Source organism: Opisthocomus hoazin, chromosome W (assembly GCF_030867145.1).
Source record: "Opisthocomus hoazin isolate bOpiHoa1 chromosome W, bOpiHoa1.hap1, whole genome shotgun sequence".
In the NCBI taxonomy this organism is placed as follows: Eukaryota; Metazoa; Chordata; class Aves; order Opisthocomiformes; family Opisthocomidae; genus Opisthocomus; species Opisthocomus hoazin.
In genome coordinates, this window is record NC_134453.1 from 33,403,861 (window position 1) to 33,425,948 (window position 22,088).

A 22,088-nucleotide genomic window follows, 5' to 3' on the forward strand; every position below is an offset into this window, starting at 1 on the left:
ACAAATGGACTCCGACCCTTTGAAATCTGACGGCATTAAAGTACACTGTGCACCAGTGTCCACTAGAGCTTTATACTCTTGTGGATCTGACATGCCAGGCCACCAAATCCACACTGTCCAATAAACGCGGTTGTCCCTTTCCTCCACCTGGCTGGAGGCAGGGCCCCTCTAATCCTGCTCAGAGAATTTGCTGCTCACCTGCTGTAAAAGTGACTTGGAGGTCCCCTCCAGAGGATCGGAATCAAAATCAAACTGTCTACCTGGTCTGGAGAGCTGGCTGCTGGAAACTGGAGCGGCATTTTTGCCTAACAGAATCCCCTTTTGTGATTGTTTTACCTCGCAACTCACACACTTGTGCCTCTAGACTTGAGGTGGGTTTTCCATCCCACTTCCTCACGTCCTCTCCGTGGTCACGCAGGTAAAACCACAGGGTGCCCTGAGGTGTACAGCCTCTGTATTCCCTCTCCTGAGCAGAGAAACGCTTGCCCCTAATAGCTGAGACACTGGCCCGTACAGGTGGGGAGTAGGACATATTCTTTTTGAGTCGCTTGACCAGTTTCTCCACAGCTGAGACAAGGGAGGAAGAGAGACTTTCCTCATATTGCCAGAGTCTGACAGCCACCTCATCCACTGTTGGTGCCTCCTTACCTTTCCAGTCTACTACTGCCAGTGAGTTGGCATATGAGGGTGGTGCGCTCCGCACAAACTTCCTCCACATGGGTCGTGTGCACTGGACTTCATCTGGGTCTGTGGGTACCTGCTCATCGTCTGTGTCATAGTAAACCAGCTCTCGCACAGCTAATTCCCTCAAGTACTGAATACCCCTCTCCATATTGGTCCAATTGCCAGGATAGCATACAAAATCCTCACTGAAGGGGTACCTCTCCCTCACGCCTGCCAGAAGTCTCCTCCAGAGGCTGAGGACTTGTTCCTTTTTCCCAATGGCCTTGTCAATGCCCCCATCCCTGGCCAGGGATCCCAGCTGCTTGGCTTCCTTGCCCTCTAATTCCAAGCTGCTGGCCCCGTTGTCCCAGGACTGCAGCAGCCAGGTGATAATGTGTTCGCCTGGGTGGCAGCTGAAATCTTTCCGCATGTCTCGCAGCTCGCCCAGGGACAGGGACCGGGTGATGATCTCTGTCTGTCTCCCACGATGACCCTGGCTCATTGTTATCCTCCTGAGTGATTGATTTCTTTGCATCTTTCTTTAGTTTTATGGGGGCGACTGCTACTGGCACAGGGTGGTCATTGGGCTCAGCCGCGATGCCTGCTGCCGGAGCTGGGGCTGGAGCAGCTGCTGTGCCCGCTGGGGAAACCGAGGCAGACCCTGCAGCTGTGGCAGTGGCAGTGCCGGTCAGGGGGGCTGTGACCGCCTGTTGGGCTGGAGGGGCTGCAGGGCCGGCTGGGGGGGCAGCGCCAGCCACAGTGCCTGCCACTTCGTTTCCTTCCCTTTCCCCTTTAGGGCACTGAATCAGGTTGAACAGGGCTCGGTAGGCATGGGCCAGACCCCAGCACGTGGCGGTGATTTGTGTCTCTCTGGAGTTCCCAGGGTGGCAGCACACTTTTTGCAGATATTTTACCAGATTGTCCGGATTCTGCACTTGCTCAGGGGTGAGTTTAAAAAACATCGGGGGTGTCCACTGCCCTAGGTACTTGCCCATGCAGTCCCACACACCCAGCCACTCATAGCTATCCAGCCCCGGGGCAGGTCTCTGCATGATGTTCTTAACTACTTGTTTAACCCTAAACAAGACCCAAAGCCCATTCAGGAGGCATAACAATAGGAGAGTACTGGCCTGAGCATCCCACGGGTACTTGAAATTCTCAAAAGCCATCAGGACTAGCCTGAGGGAGAGAAGGGGGGTTAAAGAGTGGGGGAGGGTATCCCCTCCCGTTTTCCCCACAGGCTGGGTTCGATTATTCACAAATTCTAAGACATAGGATCCGAGGTACGGAAATGACCGCAGTGCCGCATGCAAATACAAGCCTAATTTCATGCACAGTGATGTTATCATGTCATAAGTCGATATCATACAGTACAGCAAAATCATCATCCTGATCTTTTTCCCTGAGGTAATGAACAGCACAGCAATGAAAACATAAAGCAAGTACGGGTTTAAATACCAGAGACATTTGATCAAAGTCAGAAACATTTTTTACCGGCGACTGTTTAACTAACAAAATAAACGCGTATAACAAAATCTAAGAAAGCTGTTTCAACACACGCTGCTCAGCCCTGCCGTTATCCCCGCCCCACGCTTGGGCGCCAAATTTACTGTTATAGTTTGGCTGCGGCCGGCAACAAAAGCACCACGGGGCTGCCCCTCCCCCCACTAGGGTGCAGAGGAGAATGAGAAGAAAACAGGCAAAAACTGGTGGGTCGGGATAAGGGCAGTTTAACAGAACAGCAAACAAAGGGAACAGGAACAACAACAATACAGATAAGGAGAAAACACAACACAGACCGCACAACCCACAGAGCCGCCCTCTAGGACCGCCGCTGCATGCTCCAGGAGCCGTGAGTGAGTTCCCACCCCCAGCTCCCCCCCACCGGAACCCAGCATGACAACACATGGTATGGAATTCCCTGCTCTGTTTGGTCAGGTGGGGTCAGCCCACCCGGCTGTGCCCCTTCCTGGAGTCCGATGAAAATTAACCCTGTTCTGGCCAAACCCAGGACAAACAGCTACATGATAACATATAATTTCTATTTTATACAAACTTAAGCCAAGTTTCACCAATACTGGAAGCCAGCGAAAGCCAACATATACATTGCCACAGTCATCCCACTCCCAGCTGCTTGTTTCCACTCCCACCTCATCCTTTCCTGCACTGGGATTAACTTTTGCACAGCTGCACCATTACCTTTACTTCAACTTCAAACAATAACAAATGCATTAGCATAGTAAAAGATCTCATGAAGTTCAAATCCATCATACAGAAGGAAAAAATGATCTTCAAATGTATCTTGTACTCTACACATTTGAGCTTTGGGTAAGGCACAATTGCACATCTATACGCAGGTATCACACTGAGCAGTACCTAGACTCCACTGAGTGACAGTGAAGACTGAACCTTTAGTATCACTAAATCCAATGAGACAGAAAGCTCCAGATTAGTTACAATCCATTTACTTTGCATAGGAACAAAGAAACTGCCATACCAGATCAAACCATTTAAGCAGAACCCTACCACTTGCAATAACTAATAGTGATAAAAATCAGACATGGTAGAGGGTGACCCTCTTCCAAAAACACTACTGTGCTCTGTGGCTTGAGAGTAGGTGGTGAAATTTCTCTCACAGTAGTATTCAGCTTAAACTGGAAGCAGAAAATTTGGTGGCTTAAGCAGACAGTGAAAAATATCCAGAATATGGACTTGATTAAAACACATAAAATTATATTTTACCTTAGCTATTCTTAGCCAAGGTAAATAAGCTATATTTTTTTTTTTTTTTTACCTTCGCTACATTCCAACAACATGAACAGAGAACATTATCATTTCAGTAGAAAAAGAGCACATCAAACCTTGGCCATGCCGTGCTTTCATTGTACTTGCTCTCCCTCTGTTCCCACTCCACTGTCTGGTCCAGTGCTCTATTAATACATTCATGCCCTCCTCTGAAAGTCACCAAAGGTGCTACAAATTGGTAAGCAGAGCTAAAACTGACAAGCTTTTAATAGTACACTTGTACATATAGTCAAAACTTTAGTTTCACAGTGTGTCTTTGGTATCTCTAGTAGGCATCAACAAACAGCAATTACAGAAAATACAATATACATATCTACAAAGGTTGTCTTGCAGCTGAACTATCTGACATCTGCCATAGCTAGCATATGCATTTGAATTCAAACAATTTTCACCCAAGTCACACAGTACATGGTTACTGTATGCAGAGAAGACTAATTGCAGCATTTCCTGCTTCTCATTTTTATAAAAACAGGGTTATGGCAGTATAACTAATCCTGTACTCAGGGATGTAATAAGTCACCTACACCAATTTCAGACACAAAGAAACATCACATAAATGGTTTGAATGTTTTTTAAGAGGACACTGTTAAGGTTGTAGAGAAGGAGGTGCATTTTGCCTACATGGATTTGCCCCAAATTGGAAGTTACAACTCAACTTACAAGAAACCATACTACAGTTATCACTGAACTCACTGTTAGGATTCTTTTCTGTAAACCAAATCAATATACTATCAGTATAGACATGGGATAAAAAGGTCTAAAGTGCTTTATCTTTGAAGCTATATTTCCTAGTAAAACAACTTCCTCTTCCTCTTACAGCGATATAAAAAGATAACTTATAATGTCCACAGCTTTTAGTGAAAATATTTGTTCTACTGCCCTGATGCTTGAGAGATTAAAGAAAAAAGGTAATAAATTTAAATTTAAGACTTAACAGCAGAGTCAGTTTTCCTTCTCAGCTTCATTCTAAGGCTCATGCGGGTCTTCCAGCATAAACCGAAAACTTATTTAAAAAGAAAGCGACTGCAGCACCAAAGACTGATAGGAAGACTTTGGAGCAAACACAGTATCTTTCAACAAACAGTATAGCCTTACATGAAAGTGCAACTACTATATTTAAGAACAGAACAGGAAACCTCTACACAATACATTATTTTGATTATGCCCTTCAGTTTACCTCTTAAGTGTCTGGGCAACAGCTGTATTCACAAATTTAATGTGCAATATGCTAACTGCTACTCTCACACAAATTAATCTCCCTCCTTCAACTAGTAAGTTAATATTACAACAAGGGCAGAGAGATGTTTTAAATTCTTGATGTGGCCTGACAAAGTAGTACTTTGTCTAACACCTATTTACTGGTAACACGACATACAGAATTACTTAGATACTCTACATTAGCATTTATAGGATATTTCTGAAGAAAAATCACTATTAAATCTGCCATGTATTTAAATTTATCATGAAGACAGTTGAAAAGTAGATTTATCTCACTAAAATGCTAAAGAGAAAAACACTTGGCATTTAGTATTTTCTATGATCTGTTAATATTCCTAGTCAAATGTGAAAGCGCACATTTGGGGCAGAAGGGTTTTAACTCATCACGCACACACTCAAAACACTGACTTGTCCAAATGCAGGCACTTAAAAGGAAGCAAAATTGTCCATGTGAACAGAAAAAAAATCCACAGCTACTCTGTCATTGCTGCTGTGGGACTGACTAGCAAGGATGGACTCAATGTTTCAGCATCAATGCAACATATATTGACCTTCCTGAACCTCTAATATCAAGCCTAACTCCTGCTTACTATCACCAGGAGACTCCAAGTTGTTTTAAACATGTTCCAACACCGATCCTTTATTTTCCTTGAAAGCCATGAAACTGGATACAACTGTATTATGAGATACAGTACATTATAAATTCTCAACTCAAGAGACAAAAATGGTGCTAAGAGTCATAAAAAACACCCAAATACTTGCTAAAACTCATACACGATTTTCCTCCCCTACTGAAACACTTAATCCTTCTTTAAGTACAGGGGCATTTCATATGTTAGGACCACATCATATCAAATATTTTTACACTGCCCTAGAAATAGGCCAAAATACATCAAAATTGCTAAAAATTCATATAAACAGGACATTGGTCTAGAAACCATTTTTTATTATAGCAGTCCCAAGATAAACTTCAAGGATATTTTTTTAAAGGTTGATTTAACTACCATAAGACACAACTTAAAAGAATACGCAAGCCATCTACTCAAACTGGAACTACATTTCTTATGAGGTTTAAATAATTAGCCAAACTGTAAGGCAGCACTAAAATAAGGCTTTTGATGTTAATACTAAGTCCTTAAACTACACAGTCCATATCATATAAAACCTTACAAGAAACCCATATGAAATTTTCAACTTCACATCAAAATTACACCATCACTACTGCAATACCTTCCCACACACATACCAGTTAGACCTAGCAAGTACATATTAAAGCTAAAATGTGCTCTGAAGTACTTAAACTGCTTCACCATGGACATGTTCACTTTCACCCTGAATACTTCTACATATATCAAACAGGCATAGTATGGGTAGTTCAATAAAACCTCAAAAAACTTGACTTATCAAATAAAACACATTGAAGGCAAACAAGGACTACAAACACAAGGGCACTAAATGAAACCACTTAAATGTATTACCTAGACTGAACTACTACAAAATTACTTTCTCTCTGAAAGAGAGGGGACATTTATGTTCAAAAGCCTTCCTCCCCCCTTACTAAGAATCAAAAAAAACAGTTCCACGATACGACGATGCTACAAGTTAGAATTATACTTCAGAGGTACTGTTTTTTGAAAGAAAAAAAAAAATTTACTCAGTTTTGTGCAGCAAACTACTAGGACAAGTGCAGAAAGCGGTCAGATACTCGGTGAGCACCCGAAGCAGAAGCACAGCTACCACTTAAACCACACAGCACCCTCATGCCCTGCTCTGGCACCAAGGCGAATGAGCTGCAGAAGAGTTAAGGGGCTCCACTCGCACGGCGATCCAAAGGCTGACGCATCCGACCTCGGTCCCCGCCGCCGCCGCCACCACCACCAACTCAAACTCCAAAGCCTTTTGGGACTCCGGCAGAAGTTAAACGTAGAAGCACCCTCGCACGCAGCTCGACTCCCGCGCGGCTAATCGCCCACGACGCAGGGACGCGCCGCCCCGACCCGCTCCTCTGGAGCCGGCTGCTGAGCCCCGCACCGCTGACAGCTGCAGGCAACCCGCGGGGCAGCCCGGCGGCCACCTTTCCCTCAAGCACGCACCAGGTGCCTCCACACCCCACGGGAAGGCAGCGGGCGAGGGTTGCCCGCTGCGCCACAGCCCTGCACTCCGCGGGCAGCTCCCGCCGCCTCCGCTCCCGGCCAAGCAGCGGCCGGGCGCCCGCGGGGGAGTGGGAACGGAACGCCCGAGCCCTCCTCGCGAGAACAGCCCCGCCGCCTCCACTACCCCCCCTCACCTCGCGGTTGGAGACGACTCCATCCTCCGCTTCGCGGCGGGGTCGGTCCCCGCCAGGCTCCCCGCCGGCAGCGGCTCCAGGAACTCGGCGCAACAGCTGAGGGAGGCAGCCGGGCTGACGGGGCTGGAGCGCGGCCCGGGCAGGTAGTGGAGCAGCAGCGTCTCGGGAGGCTCTGACGAAGAGGAGGACAAGGCAGCGGCGAGGAAGAGGGGCACCTCAAGCAACCGGTCCAGCTCCACACTCCGCACTTTGCGCAGCTGCTTCCGTCTCCAGTCAGATCGCTGCTCCCGGCAGCCACCGCCCGCCTCCCGCAGGAGCCCCTCACCGCTCCTGGTGACACTCCCCGCATCCGCACCGCCCTTCGGGCTCCCGGCAGCGGCCGCCTCCGCACTGCTGCCCAAGGATAATCCCGACGACGAAATGCGATTCCCCGCAGCCGCCATTTTCTCTGGCGGGTCACATAGGACTCCCAAGGCTTGGAAGAAGCCAGCACTCCAACCCACTACGGAAACAGCGTAGAGAAAGAGTGAGAGGCGGACGCGGATTGGTGGCAGCAGGCGGTACGGGGCGGCTGCCTGTAAGTACAGCGGCCCGCGGCGGCGCCCTGCCCGCCCCCGCGCAGGTGTTGGCGTCGCGCTCGCTCGTCAGGGGCGGGGCAGAGCCCGTGGACGGACGGGGTCAGGTCGCGCCCGAGAGGTGGCGGAGGTGCTGGATGGGGAGAGTGTCCCTGCCCCCACGTGGCCCTTCCCATGTGCAGGAGAGTGGCGGGTGCTCCGGCGGCCTCGAGGCGTGGGGCCGTGGCACGAGCAAGCTGCCGCCCTATGAGGAGCTGGCGCTGTGGGGCAGTACGGGGAAGTTCTTCCCGAAACTTGGGCCGGCTCCTGGTGGCACCATGTCCCAGCTCGCAACACCAAGTCTGTGTGCTCCCTCTCCCTAGCACTTCCAAAACTTCCCCAGGTGACATCCTCCCCAGGAGACAGGCGAGAGGCGAGGAAGCAGCAAAACGCCTGCGGTGTCTTGCTATGCTGCAGCGAGCCGCTGCAAAATTGCTGCTGTGCCCAAGTTTACCTGCTCATTAATCTCGAATTAGTACAAAATTCAATGCACATCCTTGCTTGCAGCCTTCATGCATCCTTCTCTGAGTTGCCCTCACCTGGCAGGTGACGCTAGACTCGTCCTCTGATACTTTTCCATGTCTGAAACTACTTGGAAGCATTATTGTCTCATCAAAGTACACCAGTGTTATTGTTTGGCTGTGGCTGGAAACAAAAGCACCACGCGGCCGCCAATCCCCCCGCTGGGGTGCGGAGGAGAATGGAAAGAAACAGGCAGAAACTGGTGGGTCGGGATAAGGGCAGTTTAACAGAACAGCAAACAAAGGGAACAGGAACAACAACGATACAGATAAGGGGAATACACAAAACAAAACAGACCTCAGAGAGAGCTGCTCTCACCACCCGCCGCGCACGCTCCCCAGCCGCAAGTAAGTTCCCGCCCCCCAGCTCCCCCCAACCTGGAACCCAGCATGACAGCACATCGTATGGAATACCCAGTTCTGCTTGGCCAGGTGGGGTCAGCCTGCCTGGCTGTGCCCCTTCCTGGATTCTGGTGAAAATTAACCCTGTCCTGGCCAAACCCAGGACATTATCCACCCCCTATTCCATACCACCTGTGTCATGCCCAGGACCCCCATTGTCCAGTTGATCACCACCACTTCTCCTGTCTCCAGATATCATTCCCTCAGTCTATGGATCATCACTCTAAAGTGTCCATTGAGTTCATTTAATCCATGCCTTCAGGCTCCATCTGTCGTAATGGTCTTCCGTGGCAGGAGAGGTGATGTGTGGTGATGGGCGGTCACTTGCTGCATCCGGAGCTCACGGCTGATGTATCTGGTGCGGCCCGTGCCCACAGTCTGCAGGAGATGTTGGTCTTGATGAAGTTGCTGGGTGCCAGTTGTTGAAAACCAGGTCCAGTCCCATCATCGCTGTGCTCTGCTAGGTTTTCATCAAAAAGTCCATCCTTTAATCTGGACGATTATTACTATGATACTACTGGTATAACATATAACAATTATAACAGTGATAACAGACAGGGACAGGGTTATTCAACAATTAACTTCATACAATTTATTTATGGACTATTCTCGCCCAAAATCAAATCCCCATGGAGGTACACATCGGACTTCCCCATCCTTCCGCATTACCCACCGGGTACACCCAGGTCCTTGAGCAAAAGCAATCCCACGGACGGGCTTGCCTTTGCCCGAGGTAGGACTAACCCAGACTGTCTTCCCTAACATGTTCTGCATGTGCACTACGGGGACTTTATCCCCTTCTACGGGGTGCACAGAAGTTTTGACTGGGCAGGACCAGCCCGGTTCGTGGACCCTCTGGTGTTAACCAACCAGGTGGCCTTTGCTAAATGAGTATCCCAGTTTTTGAAAGTCCCACCCCCCATTGCCCTCAAAGTGGTTTTTAGCAGCCCATTGTACTGTTCGATCTTTCCAGAGGCTGGTGCATGGTAGGGGATGTGATACACCCACTCCATACCGTGTTCTTTAGCCCAGGTGTCTATAAGGCTGTTATGAAAGTGAGTCCCTTTGTCCGACTCAATTCTTTCGGGGGTGCCATGTCGCCACAGGACTTGCTTTTCAAGGCCCAGGATGGTATTCTGGGCAGTGGCATGGGGCACAGGGTAGGTTTCGAGCCATCCGGTGGTGGCCTCCACCATTGTGAGCACATAGCGCTTGCCTTGGCGGGTTTGTGGCAGTGTGATGTAGTCAATCTGCCAAGCCTCCCCATATTTATATTTCAGCCATCATCCTCCATACCACTGAGGCTTTACCCGCTTGGCTTGCTTGATTGCAGCACATGTTTCACATTCATGGATAACCTGTGCGATGGTGTCCATGGTCAAGTCCACCCCTCGGTCACGAGCCCATCTGTATGTCGCGTCTCTTCCTTGGTGGCCCGAGGTGTCATGGGCCCTCCGAGCTATAAAGAGTTCACCCTTATTTTGCCAGTCCAGATCCACCTGAGCCACTCCAGTCTTGGCAGCCTGATCCACCTGGTGGTTGTTTTGATGTTCCTCAGTGGCCCGACTCTTAGGGACGTGGGCGTCCACGTGACGCACTTTTACAACCAGCTTCTCTAGCTAGGCAGCAATATCTTGCCACAGTGGGGCAGCCCAGATAGGTTTGCCTCTGCGCTGCCAGTTGTTCTTCTTCCATTGCTGCAGCCACCCCCACAAGGCATTGGCCACCATCCAGGAGTCAGTGTAAAGATAGAGCACTGGCCCCTTCTCTCAACTGGCAATGGCTAAAGCCAGCTGGATGGCTTTCACCTCTGCAAACTGGCTGGACTCACCTTCTCCCTCGGCAGTTTCGGCGACTTGTCGTGTAGGGCTCCATACAGCAGCCTTCCACCTCCGCTGCTTCCCCACAATGCGACAGGACCCATCCGTGAACAGGGCATACTGTTTCTTATCTTCTGGCAGCTTGTTATACAGTGGGGCCTCTTCAGCACGTGTCACCTCCTCCTCTGGCGATGGTCCAAAATCTTTGCCATCTGGCCAGTCCATGATTACTTCCAGAATTCCTGGGCGACTGGGGTTTCCCATTCGGGCGCGCTGGTTGATCAGCGCGACCCACTTACTCCACGTAGCATCAGTGGCATGATGCATAGAGGGGACCCTCTCTTTGAACATCCAGCCCAGGACCGGCAATCGTGGTGCTAGGAGGAGCTGTGCTTCAGTGCCGACCACTTCTGAAGCAGCTCAAACGCCTTCATATGCTGCCAGAATCTCTTTTTCAGTGGGAGTATAGCGGGCCTTGGATCCTTTGTATCCCCGGATCCAAAACCCTAGGGGTCGACCTCGAGTCTCCCCTGGTACTTTCTCCCAGAGACTCCAGGTTGGGCCATTCTCCCCGGCTGCGGTGTAGAGCACATTTTTAACATCTTGCCCTGACCGGACTGGACCAAGGGCTACAGCATGAACTATCTCCCGTTTAATTTGTTCAAATGCCTGTCGTTGCTCAGGGCCCCATTCAAAATCATTCTTCTTCCAGGTCACGTGGTACAGAGGACTTGCAATCTGGCTGTAATTTGGGATGTGCATCCTCCAAAAACCCACAACACCCAGGAAGGCCTGTGCTTCCTTTTTCCTGGTTGGTGGGGACATAGCTGCTATTTTGTTGATGACATCCATTGGGATTTGACGGCACCCATCCTGCCATTTTATTCCCAAAAACTGGATCTCTTGCGCAGCTCCCTTGACTTTACTTCGCTTAATGGCGAAAGCGGCTTTCAGAAGGATCTGAACTATTTTCTCCCGTTTCTCAAAAACTTCCTCCGCGGTGTCACCCCATACAATGATGTCATCGATGTACTGCAGATGTTCTGGAGCTTCACCCTGTTGAAGTACAGCCTGGATCAGCCCATGGCAAATGGTGGGACTGTGTTTCCACCCCTGGGGCAGTCGATTCCAGGTGTACTGGATGCCCCTCCAGGTGAAAGCAAACTGTGGCCTGCACTCTGCTGCCAAAGGGATGGAGAAGAATGCATTAGCGATGTCAATTGTAGCATACCCCTTGGCTGCCTTTGACTCCAGCTGATATTGAAGTTCTAACATGTCTGGCACGGCAGCACTCAGTGGTGGTGTGATTTCATTCAGGCCACGGTAGTCTATTGTCAGTCTCCACTCTCCAGTAGACTTTCTCACTGGCCATATGGGACTATTAAAGGGTGAGCGAGTTTTGCTGATCACTCCTTGACTCTCCAGCTGGCAGATCAGCTGATGAATGGGGAGAAGGGAGTCTCGGTTGGTACGATACTGTTGCCGGTGCACCCTTGTGGTTGCGATTGGCACCTGTTGTTCTTCAACCCTCAGCAACCCCACAACGGAAGGATCCTCCGAGAGACCAGGCAAAATGGACAGCTGTTTAATTTCTTCTGTCTCCAAAGCAGCTATGCCAAAAGCCCACCGATACCCCTTTGGGTCCTTGAAATACCCTCTCCTAAGATAGTCTATGCCAAGGATGCACGGAGCCTTTGGAGCCAGTTACAATAGGGTGCTTCTGCCACTCCTTCCCAGTGAGGCTCACTTCAGCCTCCAATACACTCAGCTCTTGGGACCCCCCTGTCACTCCCGAAATACAAATGGACTCCGACCCTTTGAAATCTGACGGCATTAAAGTACACTGTGCACCAGTGTCCACTAGAGCTTTATACTCTTGTGGATCTGACATGCCAGGCCACCAAATCCACACTGTCCAATAAACACGGTTGTCCCTTTCCTCCACCTGGCTGGAGGCAGGGCCCCTCTAATCCTGCTCAGAGAATTTGCTGCTCACCTGCTGTAAAAGTGACTTGGAGGTCCCCTCCAGAGGATCGGAATCAAAATCAAACTGTCTACCTGGTCTGGAGAGCTGGCTGCTGGAAACTGGAGCGGCATTTTTGCCTAACAGAATCCCCTTTTGTGATTGTTTTACCTCGCAACTCACACACTCGTGCCTCTAGACTTGAGGTGGGTTTTCCATCCCACTTCCTCACGTCCTCTCCGTGGTCACGCAGGTAAAACCACAGGGTGCCCTGAGGTGTACAGCCTCTGTATTCCCTCTCCTGAGCAGAGAAACGCTTGCCCCTAATAGCTGAGACACTGGCCCGTACAGGTGGGGAGTAGGACATATTCTTTTTGAGTCGCTTGACCAGTTTCTCCACAGCTGAGACAAGGGAGGAAGAGAGACTTTCCTCATATTGCCAGAGTCTGACAGCCACCTCATCCACTGTTGGTGCCTCCTTACCTTTCCAGTCTACTACTGCCAGTGAGTTGGCATATGAGGGTAGTGCGCTCCGCACAAACTTCCTCCACATGGGTCGTGTGCACTGGACTTCATCTGGGTCTGTGGGTACCTGCTCATCGTCTGTGTCATAGTAAACCAGCTCTCGCACAGCTAATTCCCTCAAGTACTGAATACCCCTCTCCATATTGGTCCACTTGCCAGGATAGCATACAAAATCCTCACTGAAGGGGTACCTCTCCCTCACGCCTGCCAGAAGTCTCCTCCAGAGGCTGAGGACTTGTTCCTTTTTCCCAATGGCCTTGTCAATGCCCCCATCCCTGGCCAGGGATCCCAGCTGCTTGGCTTCCTTGCCCTCTAATTCCAAGCTGCTGGCCCCGTTGTCCCAGGACTGCAGCAGCCAGGTGATAATGTGTTCGCCTGGGTGGCAGCTGAAATCTTTCCGCATGTCTCGCAGCTCGCCCAGGGACAGGGACCGGGTGATGATCTCTGTCTGTCTCCCACGATGACCCTGGCTCATTGTTATCCTCCTGAGTGATTGATTTCTTTGCGTCTTTCTTTAGTTTTACGGGGGCGACTGCTATTGGCACAGGGTGGTCATTGGGCTCAGCCACGATGCCTGCTGCCGGAGCTGGGGCTGGAGCAGCTGCTGTGCCCGCTGGGGAAACCGAGGCAGACCCTGCAGCTGTGGCAGTGGCAGTGCCGGTCAGGGGGGCTGTGACCGCCTGTTGGGCTGGAGGGGCTGCAGGGCCGGCTGGGGGGGCAGCGCCAGCCACAGTGCCTGCCACTTCGTTTCCTTCCCTTTCCCCTTTAGGGCACTGAATCAGGTTGAACAGGGCTCGGTAGGCATGGGCCAGACCCCAGCACGTGGCGGTGATTTGTGTCTCTCTGGAGTTCCCAGGGTGGCAGCACACTTTTTGCAGATATTTTACCAGATTGTCCGGATTCTGCACTTGCTCAGGGGTGAGTTTAAAAAACATCGGGGGTGTCCACTGCCCTAGGTACTTGTCCATGCAGTCCCACACACCCAGCCACTCATAGCTATCCAGCCCCGGGGCAGGTCTCTGCATGATGTTCTTAACTACTTGTTTAACCCTAAACAAGACCCAAAACCCATTCAGGAGGCATAACAATAGGAGAGTACTGGCCTGAGCATCCCACGGGTACTTGAAATTCTCAAAAGCCATCAGGACTAGCCTGAGGGAGAGAGGGGGGGTTAAAGAGTGGGGGAAGGTATCCCCTCCCGTTTTCCCCACAGGCTGGGTTCAATTATTCACAAATTCTAAGACATAGGATCCGAGGTACGGAAATGACCGCAGTGCCGCATGCAAATACAAGCCTAATTTCATGCACAGTGATGTTATCATGTCATAAGTCGATATCATACAGTACAGCAAAATCATCATCCTGATCCTTTTCGCAATGATGATGAACAGCATGGCAGTGAATGCATACAGCAAGTAAGGGTTCAGATACTACAGCCATCTGGTCAAAGTCAGCAACATTTTTTACCAGCTACTATTTAACTAACACAGTAAATGCGTATAACAAAATTTAACAAAATCTAAGAAAGCTGTTTTTACACATGCTGCTCAGCCCTGCCGTTATCCCCGCCCCATGCTGGGGCGCTAAATTTAATGTTATAGTTTGGCTGCGGCCAGCAACAAAAGCACCACGTGGCCGCCCCTCCCTCCGCCGGGGTGTGGAGGAGAAAGGAAAGAAACAGGCAGAAACTGGTGGGTCGGGATAAGGGCAGTTTAACAGAACAGCAAACAAAGGGAACAGGAACAACAACGATACAGATAAGGGGAATACACAAAACAAAACAGACCTCAGAGAGAGCCGCTCTCACCACCCGCCGCGCAAGCTCCCCAGCCGCAAGTGATTTCCCCTTGCCCAGCTCCCCCCAACCCGGAACCCAGCATGACAGCACATGGTATGGAATACCCTGCTCTGTTTGGCCAGGTTGGGTCAGCCCGCCTGGCTGTGCCCCTTCCTGGATTCTGGTGAAAATTAACCCTGTCCTGGCCAAACCCAGGACAACCATTTTCCATGTATGTCTATGTACACACATCTGGTTTAGATTATAGCCTGCCACATATACCTACCACTGTGGCTGTTTCCCAAGAGACTGGGAGAGAGAAGAGAGGCAGGAGACATTGCATGACCAGAATCTTGGGGAGGTCCATGTAATATTTACTCTTGGTCTAGATTTCCACTCGAGCACAGTTGGGTGGTTTTGCTTTCAACCTCCAAGCTGTGGAGAAGGGACTTAACATCTTACAAGAACAGAAGGGCGTATGTTGTTGTCAGAGAGGTGCTGTTTTTCTGCCATTACAAAAGTCTACCTATTTGAATGGTTATTTAATATGAGACAAGGAAAGAAAAACTGAATGTCACTATGCATAACAGGTTTTTTTTTCAGGTTGGTGTGATTTTGGATACAGTAGAAGTTACACGGTTCAAAGCACTTCTTTATAGCTGAATATCTTAAGCTTATTTCTCAGAATTTGATGTGTATCCCCCAAGTGTAACATTAGCTAAGCATCTTTACAATGATTTTTTGTATGTTCACTTTGCTGGGATCCCTGCTTTGATCTGAAGCACTAGTTGGATGGGAAGTACTTCCTAACATAAGCAGATTCTTTCTTGTCTTACATACAGTTTTCATAAAGGCCTTGGTATAGTCAGAATAGCAGGACTTTCTTGCTTATTTAGGAATGTGTTTGAAACCTTTGCCTTCAAGCTGCCAAGAAGAGCCTTTAAATCAAGGGAACTGTCCTTGAAGGAGATAAGAACACCCTCAGAAGACTGCTTGTTAGCACTTGGCTAGTTTTGGCTGGTTCTGGCCTAAAAATAGTGTCTGAAAATAACCTATCCTTCGTTATAATACATTGTAATACTAAAAATCACACCCCCTGGGGGAAAGACCCCCTGACCCCTACTCACTGAACATGCGCAATGTGAAAATGCTGACCAAGTGTTATGTAAATAATGTAACCAATCAGCAACATGGGACTGTCCCATGGGCGGAAACTTATTGATAAGAAATTGAATAAAGGAGTGCCTGCTTCGATATGTGTGGTGAATGACTTCACGGACCCCAATCTTGTGCTCAATCAGAATCATTTTATTGCTCAAGTGAATACCTTATATACTAATACAATAGTTACTAGAGCCAATCAGCTTTGGATTCGTGGCTTTGCGAATGCCAGTTCACAGTTGCTGTTTTCCAGGATCTTTTGCAGCTGGATGTGTGAAAACAGCTTATCTCCTGAGAACAGAGAAAGGAGGCGCAGGATGCGCTGATCTTTCAGGGTCATGAGACAGTGCTGTTCTGTCTCAAATTATATGGTTTCCCACAGATATGTGGTATGCACACTAGGAGGAAATATCCCCATGCATCTGGCGCTGTAATAAAAATGCTTGTTTTCTAAAATTCCCAAACAAGTTTTAGAGAGTCTCTGTTTTTGCCGACTTACAGTATCGTTTTGGTAACCCAGATGGGGCACTGCTGCTGACTCCCTACGGATCTGCTGTATCACGGGACCTCCAGCCGGCACCAGTAACTTGTCGGGGAGAACTCCTGACCCCCGGACTGAGGGACTTGAAGTAAGACCCCTGGTAAGTGGAAAAGCATTCTTTCTGGGCCCACCCGTTAGACGAGGGTGAAAATTGCCACGCAGGGTGAGGCTAATCTGGTTCTGGTTCTGGTTTCGGGGATCCCTATCTGTTTCTGGTGGATTAATCTGGTTTCTGCGATCTCACAGATTTATCTGGTTTAAGTGACTGCTTTTGTGCTTTTCGGTGTGGTAAATTCTGCAGGTATTGACTATTTCCAGTTTTTTATTTTGGACTGTTGTATTTGGACTCTGATTTATTGGGGCTGCGGTTTATAATCTCTTAGGAATGGGTGCTGTATGCGGATATGTTTTTTACTTTGCGAAACCATGTGGAATGGCAAAAGAAGTGTGGAATTAATTTAGCACCTAGTGACCCACTTGTATTGGCTTTAGAAAAGGAAAGAGGAAAATCTTTAAAGAGATGTTGCTGACGTCATAGTATTGGACAGAGATGTTTGAAAGGATCAGAACAAGAAGAAGAAGAAAACATTGAATTATTAATTTTCCCTAGGCAGTGAGTGGGGGAACAGGAATATGGGAGTTTTATTCCTGGGGGATATACCAAGAGAAATGATAATCAAGGAACAAGGAAAATTTTGGGTGTGGAAGGTTTTAGTCCAATAGCAAAATGGACCAGGGAAAGACAAGGGGAGGTTATTCAAGCACCCCTGCGTCAAGCTGTGGGGAATGATGGACCATGTGATGGACTGTGAAGGTCCCCTTTTTAATTACATATCTGAATAATTGGAAACTAGCTGCAGGAAACTACAGGGATGATCCAGATAAGGCAGCAAGTACATTTGAAATTATGATTAAAACGCAAGACCCTGATTGGAAGGATATCGAAGCTATAATGCAAGTGTTCTTTTATAGCACTGAGAGGGAAATGATTCGCAGAACTGCCCAGTCCCAGGTAGAAGCACAAGTTGCTGGAGGGGATCTACCAGGAACACTGAAGATTCATTTCCCCTCTGTGGACCCAAATTGGGACCCTAATGTAGATGGATCCAGGCGCCTTCTAACTCAATATCAGAAATGGATCCTATTTGGAATTTGAAATGCTGTCCCCAAAGCTATTAACTGGTCTAAACTTTATGAGATCAAACAGGACCGTAAGGAATCCCCCACTGATTTTATGAGTAAAATGAAAGAAGCTGCCCGTAAATACACCACTATTGAGCCTGATTCAGAAGAGGGAAAAAGTCAATTAGCCCCGCTGTTTATGGGGCAATCATCAGATTATATAAGAAGAAAGTTTCAGAAATTACAGGGAAGTGATGCAAGAGCTTTGAGTAAATTGTTGGATGTTGCCTGGGCAGCTGTTGCATTAATTTGGCAGAAAATAAACCCCCTTGCGTTCTAACTCTCTTCACCGGAGTGAGAGGCTAGGTGTGGCTAGGTTTAAATTCTGAGTGATATCCAATTTGCCACTACCAGTCTAGTCGCGTTTAATATGTATATTAAACTACCATGATTCTGGATACACTAATAGCAGTCTGCACCTTCAGTCCAGTCGTGCTCATGAACTAGCACGGCCGCGTTTGGTCGCGTTCAGTGAGAAACTGTGACAACTGGCTACTTAAACAGTGCAGTTTTATTCGTGCAACAGGTATATAGGTTTTTTGAATTGCCGGTGATAGTGACTGTCTGCAAGAAAGCACGTGCAAATATAAAACGCATGAAAAGGTTATAAATAATACAGCCTGGCTATAAACATTAGGGAGTAACTCTCTAGAGAGATTTCTAAGATTCCCGAGAAAAGCGCTTAGTTTAAGTCTCACACAAGGCATCCCAAGGGGGGGAGAAGCAAGGCTCAGCCCGTCAGCCAATCCTGGTTGTCAGAGGCAGTCTGAGGTGGAGTTTCCCTTGACTTGCTCACGGTGTTATCTTCTTCTCCGAAAATCCCCTATTTCCCTGGCTATTTTTATATCCTTTCTACATTTAAGGTGGAGTTTGAGTGACTGTAGTCATACATACCTTTTATCATGATTGGTGTAAAATTCTCTCGCTTCACGTTTAAAGGTATAGTTTACAAAAAATCGAGGGCGCAGACTCGAAGAGGAGTGTTCGCACCTTGGAGGCGGGTAGCCTTCGGGATGGAGGTGTGTTTTGGTATTATAATGACATTAAAACGAGCAAAGTTCACGAGAGGATAGCACTTTGGCAAGGTCTCGAAAACCTCTTGGCTCAGGGGGCCAGATGAGCTGCTTATCAGTTCTAGAGGACCATTTCTTCCTGCTTTATCATCACGGAGCATGGCCACGGAGTCTCCACTCCGTTCCATCCTCTGTGGTATGTTGCAGGGAGTTGCTGTGTTAGTGGATTCCTCGCATGCCTGCTGCAGCTGTGTCCCATCCTCAGAGCTCCTTTTGATTTTATGCTTTTCCTCAGTGGGTGAACAATGCTACGTTTTTCATATAAACTTTAATTTTCAGATGTAAAACCTTAATTTTACTAATAATTCCATAGCAGCATATAGAAATAAGGAAAGGCAGAAAGATACAATTAATAGTAGATTAGTAGTAGTATTAGAAGGAGGCCCCCGTGGGAGAGGGGGAAATAGGGGAAGGGGTTGAGGATGAAATTTTCCCCCACAATCACAGAACAAAACTACCCCATTAGGAGAAAACCAGTGTGCATATTCTAAGAAAGATGGACACTGGAAAAACAAATGCCCCCTCCGAGGTCAGGATATTTGCTTCTCTCCAAACCCTTTGTTTTCAGTCCAACAGGAATGAGGAAGACAGGAGTAATCTTCCCCTGTGGAACCTCTGGTTAAAATAAAGCTGGGGAGTGGGGAAACTGAATTTCTAGTAGACACTGGAGCCACTTATTCTGTACTAAACACTTTAGAAGGGGAACTTAGCAATAGAAATATGAGCGTCATTGGTGCAACAGGGATTTCGGAAACCCGACCTTTTTTTAAACCTCTTAAGTTTAAACTGGGAAAACAGTGGGTAACTCACCAGTTTTTATATTTACTGGGGTCTGCAAAACCATTGCTAGGGAGAAAAACTGAAGGCAGAAATAAAATTTAGGGGAGGGGAAGTTGAATTTTTTATTCCATAATCTAAATATGTCGAAGCTACAGTTTTGTTGTTACAAGACACAATTCCAAAAGAGAGAGTGATATCTCAAGAAGCTGAAAATGCTGTAATCCCAATTGTATGGGCTGGAGAAGTGCCTGGCAGATCAAAGAGAGCAGAGCCTGTAAGGACTGATATAAAACCAGGATCATTACTGGTAAGCCAGGCTCAGATTTGCACCTATAATCCAAAAGCTTTTCACAGAATCACAGAATCACAGAATGGTAGGGGTTGGAAGGGACCTCTGTGGGTCATCTAGTCCAACCCTCCTGCCGAAGCAGGGTCACCTACAGCAGGCTGCACAGGACCTTGTCCAGGCAGATCTTGAATATCTCCAGAGAAGGAGACTCCACAACCTCCCTGGGCAGCCTGTTCCAGGGCTCCGTCACCCTCACAGTGAAGAAGTTCTTCCTCATGTTCAGACGGAACTTCCTGTGCTTCACTTTGTGCCCATTGCCCCTTGACCTGTCACTGGGCACCACTGAAAAGAGTTTGGCCCCATCCTCCTGACACCCACCCTTGAGATATTTATAAGCATTTATTAGGTCCCCTCTCAGCCTTCTCTTCCTCAGGCTGAACAAGCCCAGTTCCCTCAGCCTCTCCTCACAGGAGAGATGCTCCAGTCCCCTCATCATCCTCGTAGCCCTCCGCTGGACTCTCTCCAGTAGCTCTTCATCTTTCTTGAAGTGGGGAGCCCAGAACTGGACAGAGTACTCCAGATGGGGCCTCACTAGGGCAGAGTAGAGGGGGAGGAGAACCTCCCTCGTCCTGCTGGCCACACTCCTCTTAATGCATCCCAGGATCCAATTAGCTTTCTTGGCAGCCAGGGCACACTGCTGACTCATAGTTAACCTGTCGTCCACCAGGACACCCAGGTCCCTCTCTGCAGAGCTGCTCTCCAGCAGCTCCGCCCCAAGCCTGTACTGGTGCATGGGGTTGTTCCTCTCCAGGTGAATAACCCTGCACTTGCCCTTGTTGAACCTCATCAGGTTCCTCTCTGCCCAACTCTCCAGCCTGTCCAGGCCACGCTGAATGGCAGCGCAGCCTTCCGGTGTATCAGCAACTCCTCCCAGTTTGGTGTCATCAGCAAACTTGCTGAGGGTACACTCTAACTCTTCATCCAGGTCGTTGATGAAGAAGTTGAACAAGACTGGGCCAAGTACTGACCCCTGGGGGACACCACTAGTTACAGGCCTCCAACTAGACTCAGCGCCGCTGATGACAATGTCACCGAAAATCCGGGAATAAAACCTCGTAACACCAATGTAGTGTTAAAAGGCAGGCATTCTTTATTGCGACGTCGGATGCACGGGGGATAATTCCGCCGAACGTGCATACCCCATACCCTTTCCGTGCAGTTTATATAGATCAAAATATACATATTCATCTGATTACGTAAGCCCTTTCTTTCATAGTTAAATCAGTCCATTTTCATACACTCCTCCCACCCGCACTTGCGCAGTGCCTCCTAGTGGTGGTCGTCGGGGGTCCTAAGATGAAGGCTTATCCTCTTCATCACAGTTTCTGTGCAAACTCAGTCCTCTTCTGGCTCTTGTCCCTGCGGCACGGGTCATCTTGACCAGTTCTAGGCACCTGCTGGTTTTAATTAAAACTAACTTCTTTGGGGAGAGATGTATGACTTTTTGCTTCAATTAATTCACACAATAGATAGGTACCACAAATACACCTGCAATCATTTGGTAACGCTATTTCTATTAAAAATCCCCCTTCACCATTATTGTTTAACATTAATGATTACCTAGGGACTAAACCCTCTGTTCCCAGACCTAATGTTCAGATGGGTAGGGCTGTACAAGGGACATAGCAGCATTGTTCGTGCTTTATGATTAACTAATTCCATCACCGTGGTTACATTTCCCCCCTTTGGAAGTTTTGAAATAATTATTTGTTCAATACTTCCATAATTAAATTTTTTTTGATTATATAATGATTAAATACTATTAAAATATACTTTTAAAAATTACAACACTACACTTATAGTCCACTTGTTTTGCTATAGGGTGGTGGAAGTGTTACAACCGACTCACTAAGGTTTTGTGTTCTTGCAATAGCCTGAATAATCATTTGATTAAAAGCTGTTCTGTTGGTGAGTTCCTTTTTTAGACAATAATAAATGAGTAGTATTATTATTAAAACTACTACCAGTAAAAGCAGTCCGGTACCGACTAAAGATTTGACCCAAGAACTAATATTCTACCTAAATCCATTAAAAATTTTATGAAGCCAATTTTCTTGCATGTCTTGTTGAATTTCCCCATGGGACTGATTCTCCTACCGCCCTTGGGATTGGAAGACATGCAGTTATTTGGGTCACATTTTGTAAATTTGTAAATTCTTTTATAAGCCCGATCATCAAATTTTTTCTGGAGTCCTCCTTAGGAGGTATATTAATTGTTCTGCTTTTATTGGCAGTGAATCAACGTTTTCTGTTCTTACTTCTAATACACTGAACAGTGCTCCTATTATCATCAGTTTCCAGATCGAGATACAGTCTCCTCGCATTTTACAGTAATAACTACTCTTTTTAGATATATTTCAAAGTCAGTGTTGCAGTCTCTGGATCTCTATTGATGACTCTCCACGAA

General features: G+C 47.8%; 1 protein-coding gene across 3 annotated transcripts in view; it reads right to left on the minus strand.

Moving 5' to 3' along the window:
- LOC104337710 (mitogen-activated protein kinase kinase kinase 1) overlaps positions 1-22,088 on the minus strand; it is a 287,667-nt gene that overhangs the window by 74,041 nt on the left and 191,538 nt on the right. The window contains exon 1 of one of the 3 annotated variants that reach the window (XM_075446280.1): positions 6,974-7,497. The exons of 1 other annotated variant lie outside the window; for it this stretch is intronic. In XM_075446280.1, coding sequence (XP_075302395.1) covers positions 6,974-7,416 — 443 coding nt within the window. In that variant the 5' untranslated portion in view covers positions 7,417-7,497. Of the gene's footprint in view, positions 1-6,973; positions 7,498-22,088 lie in introns of those variants that run through there. One more of the 3 variants, XM_075446279.1, reaches the window with a different exon arrangement.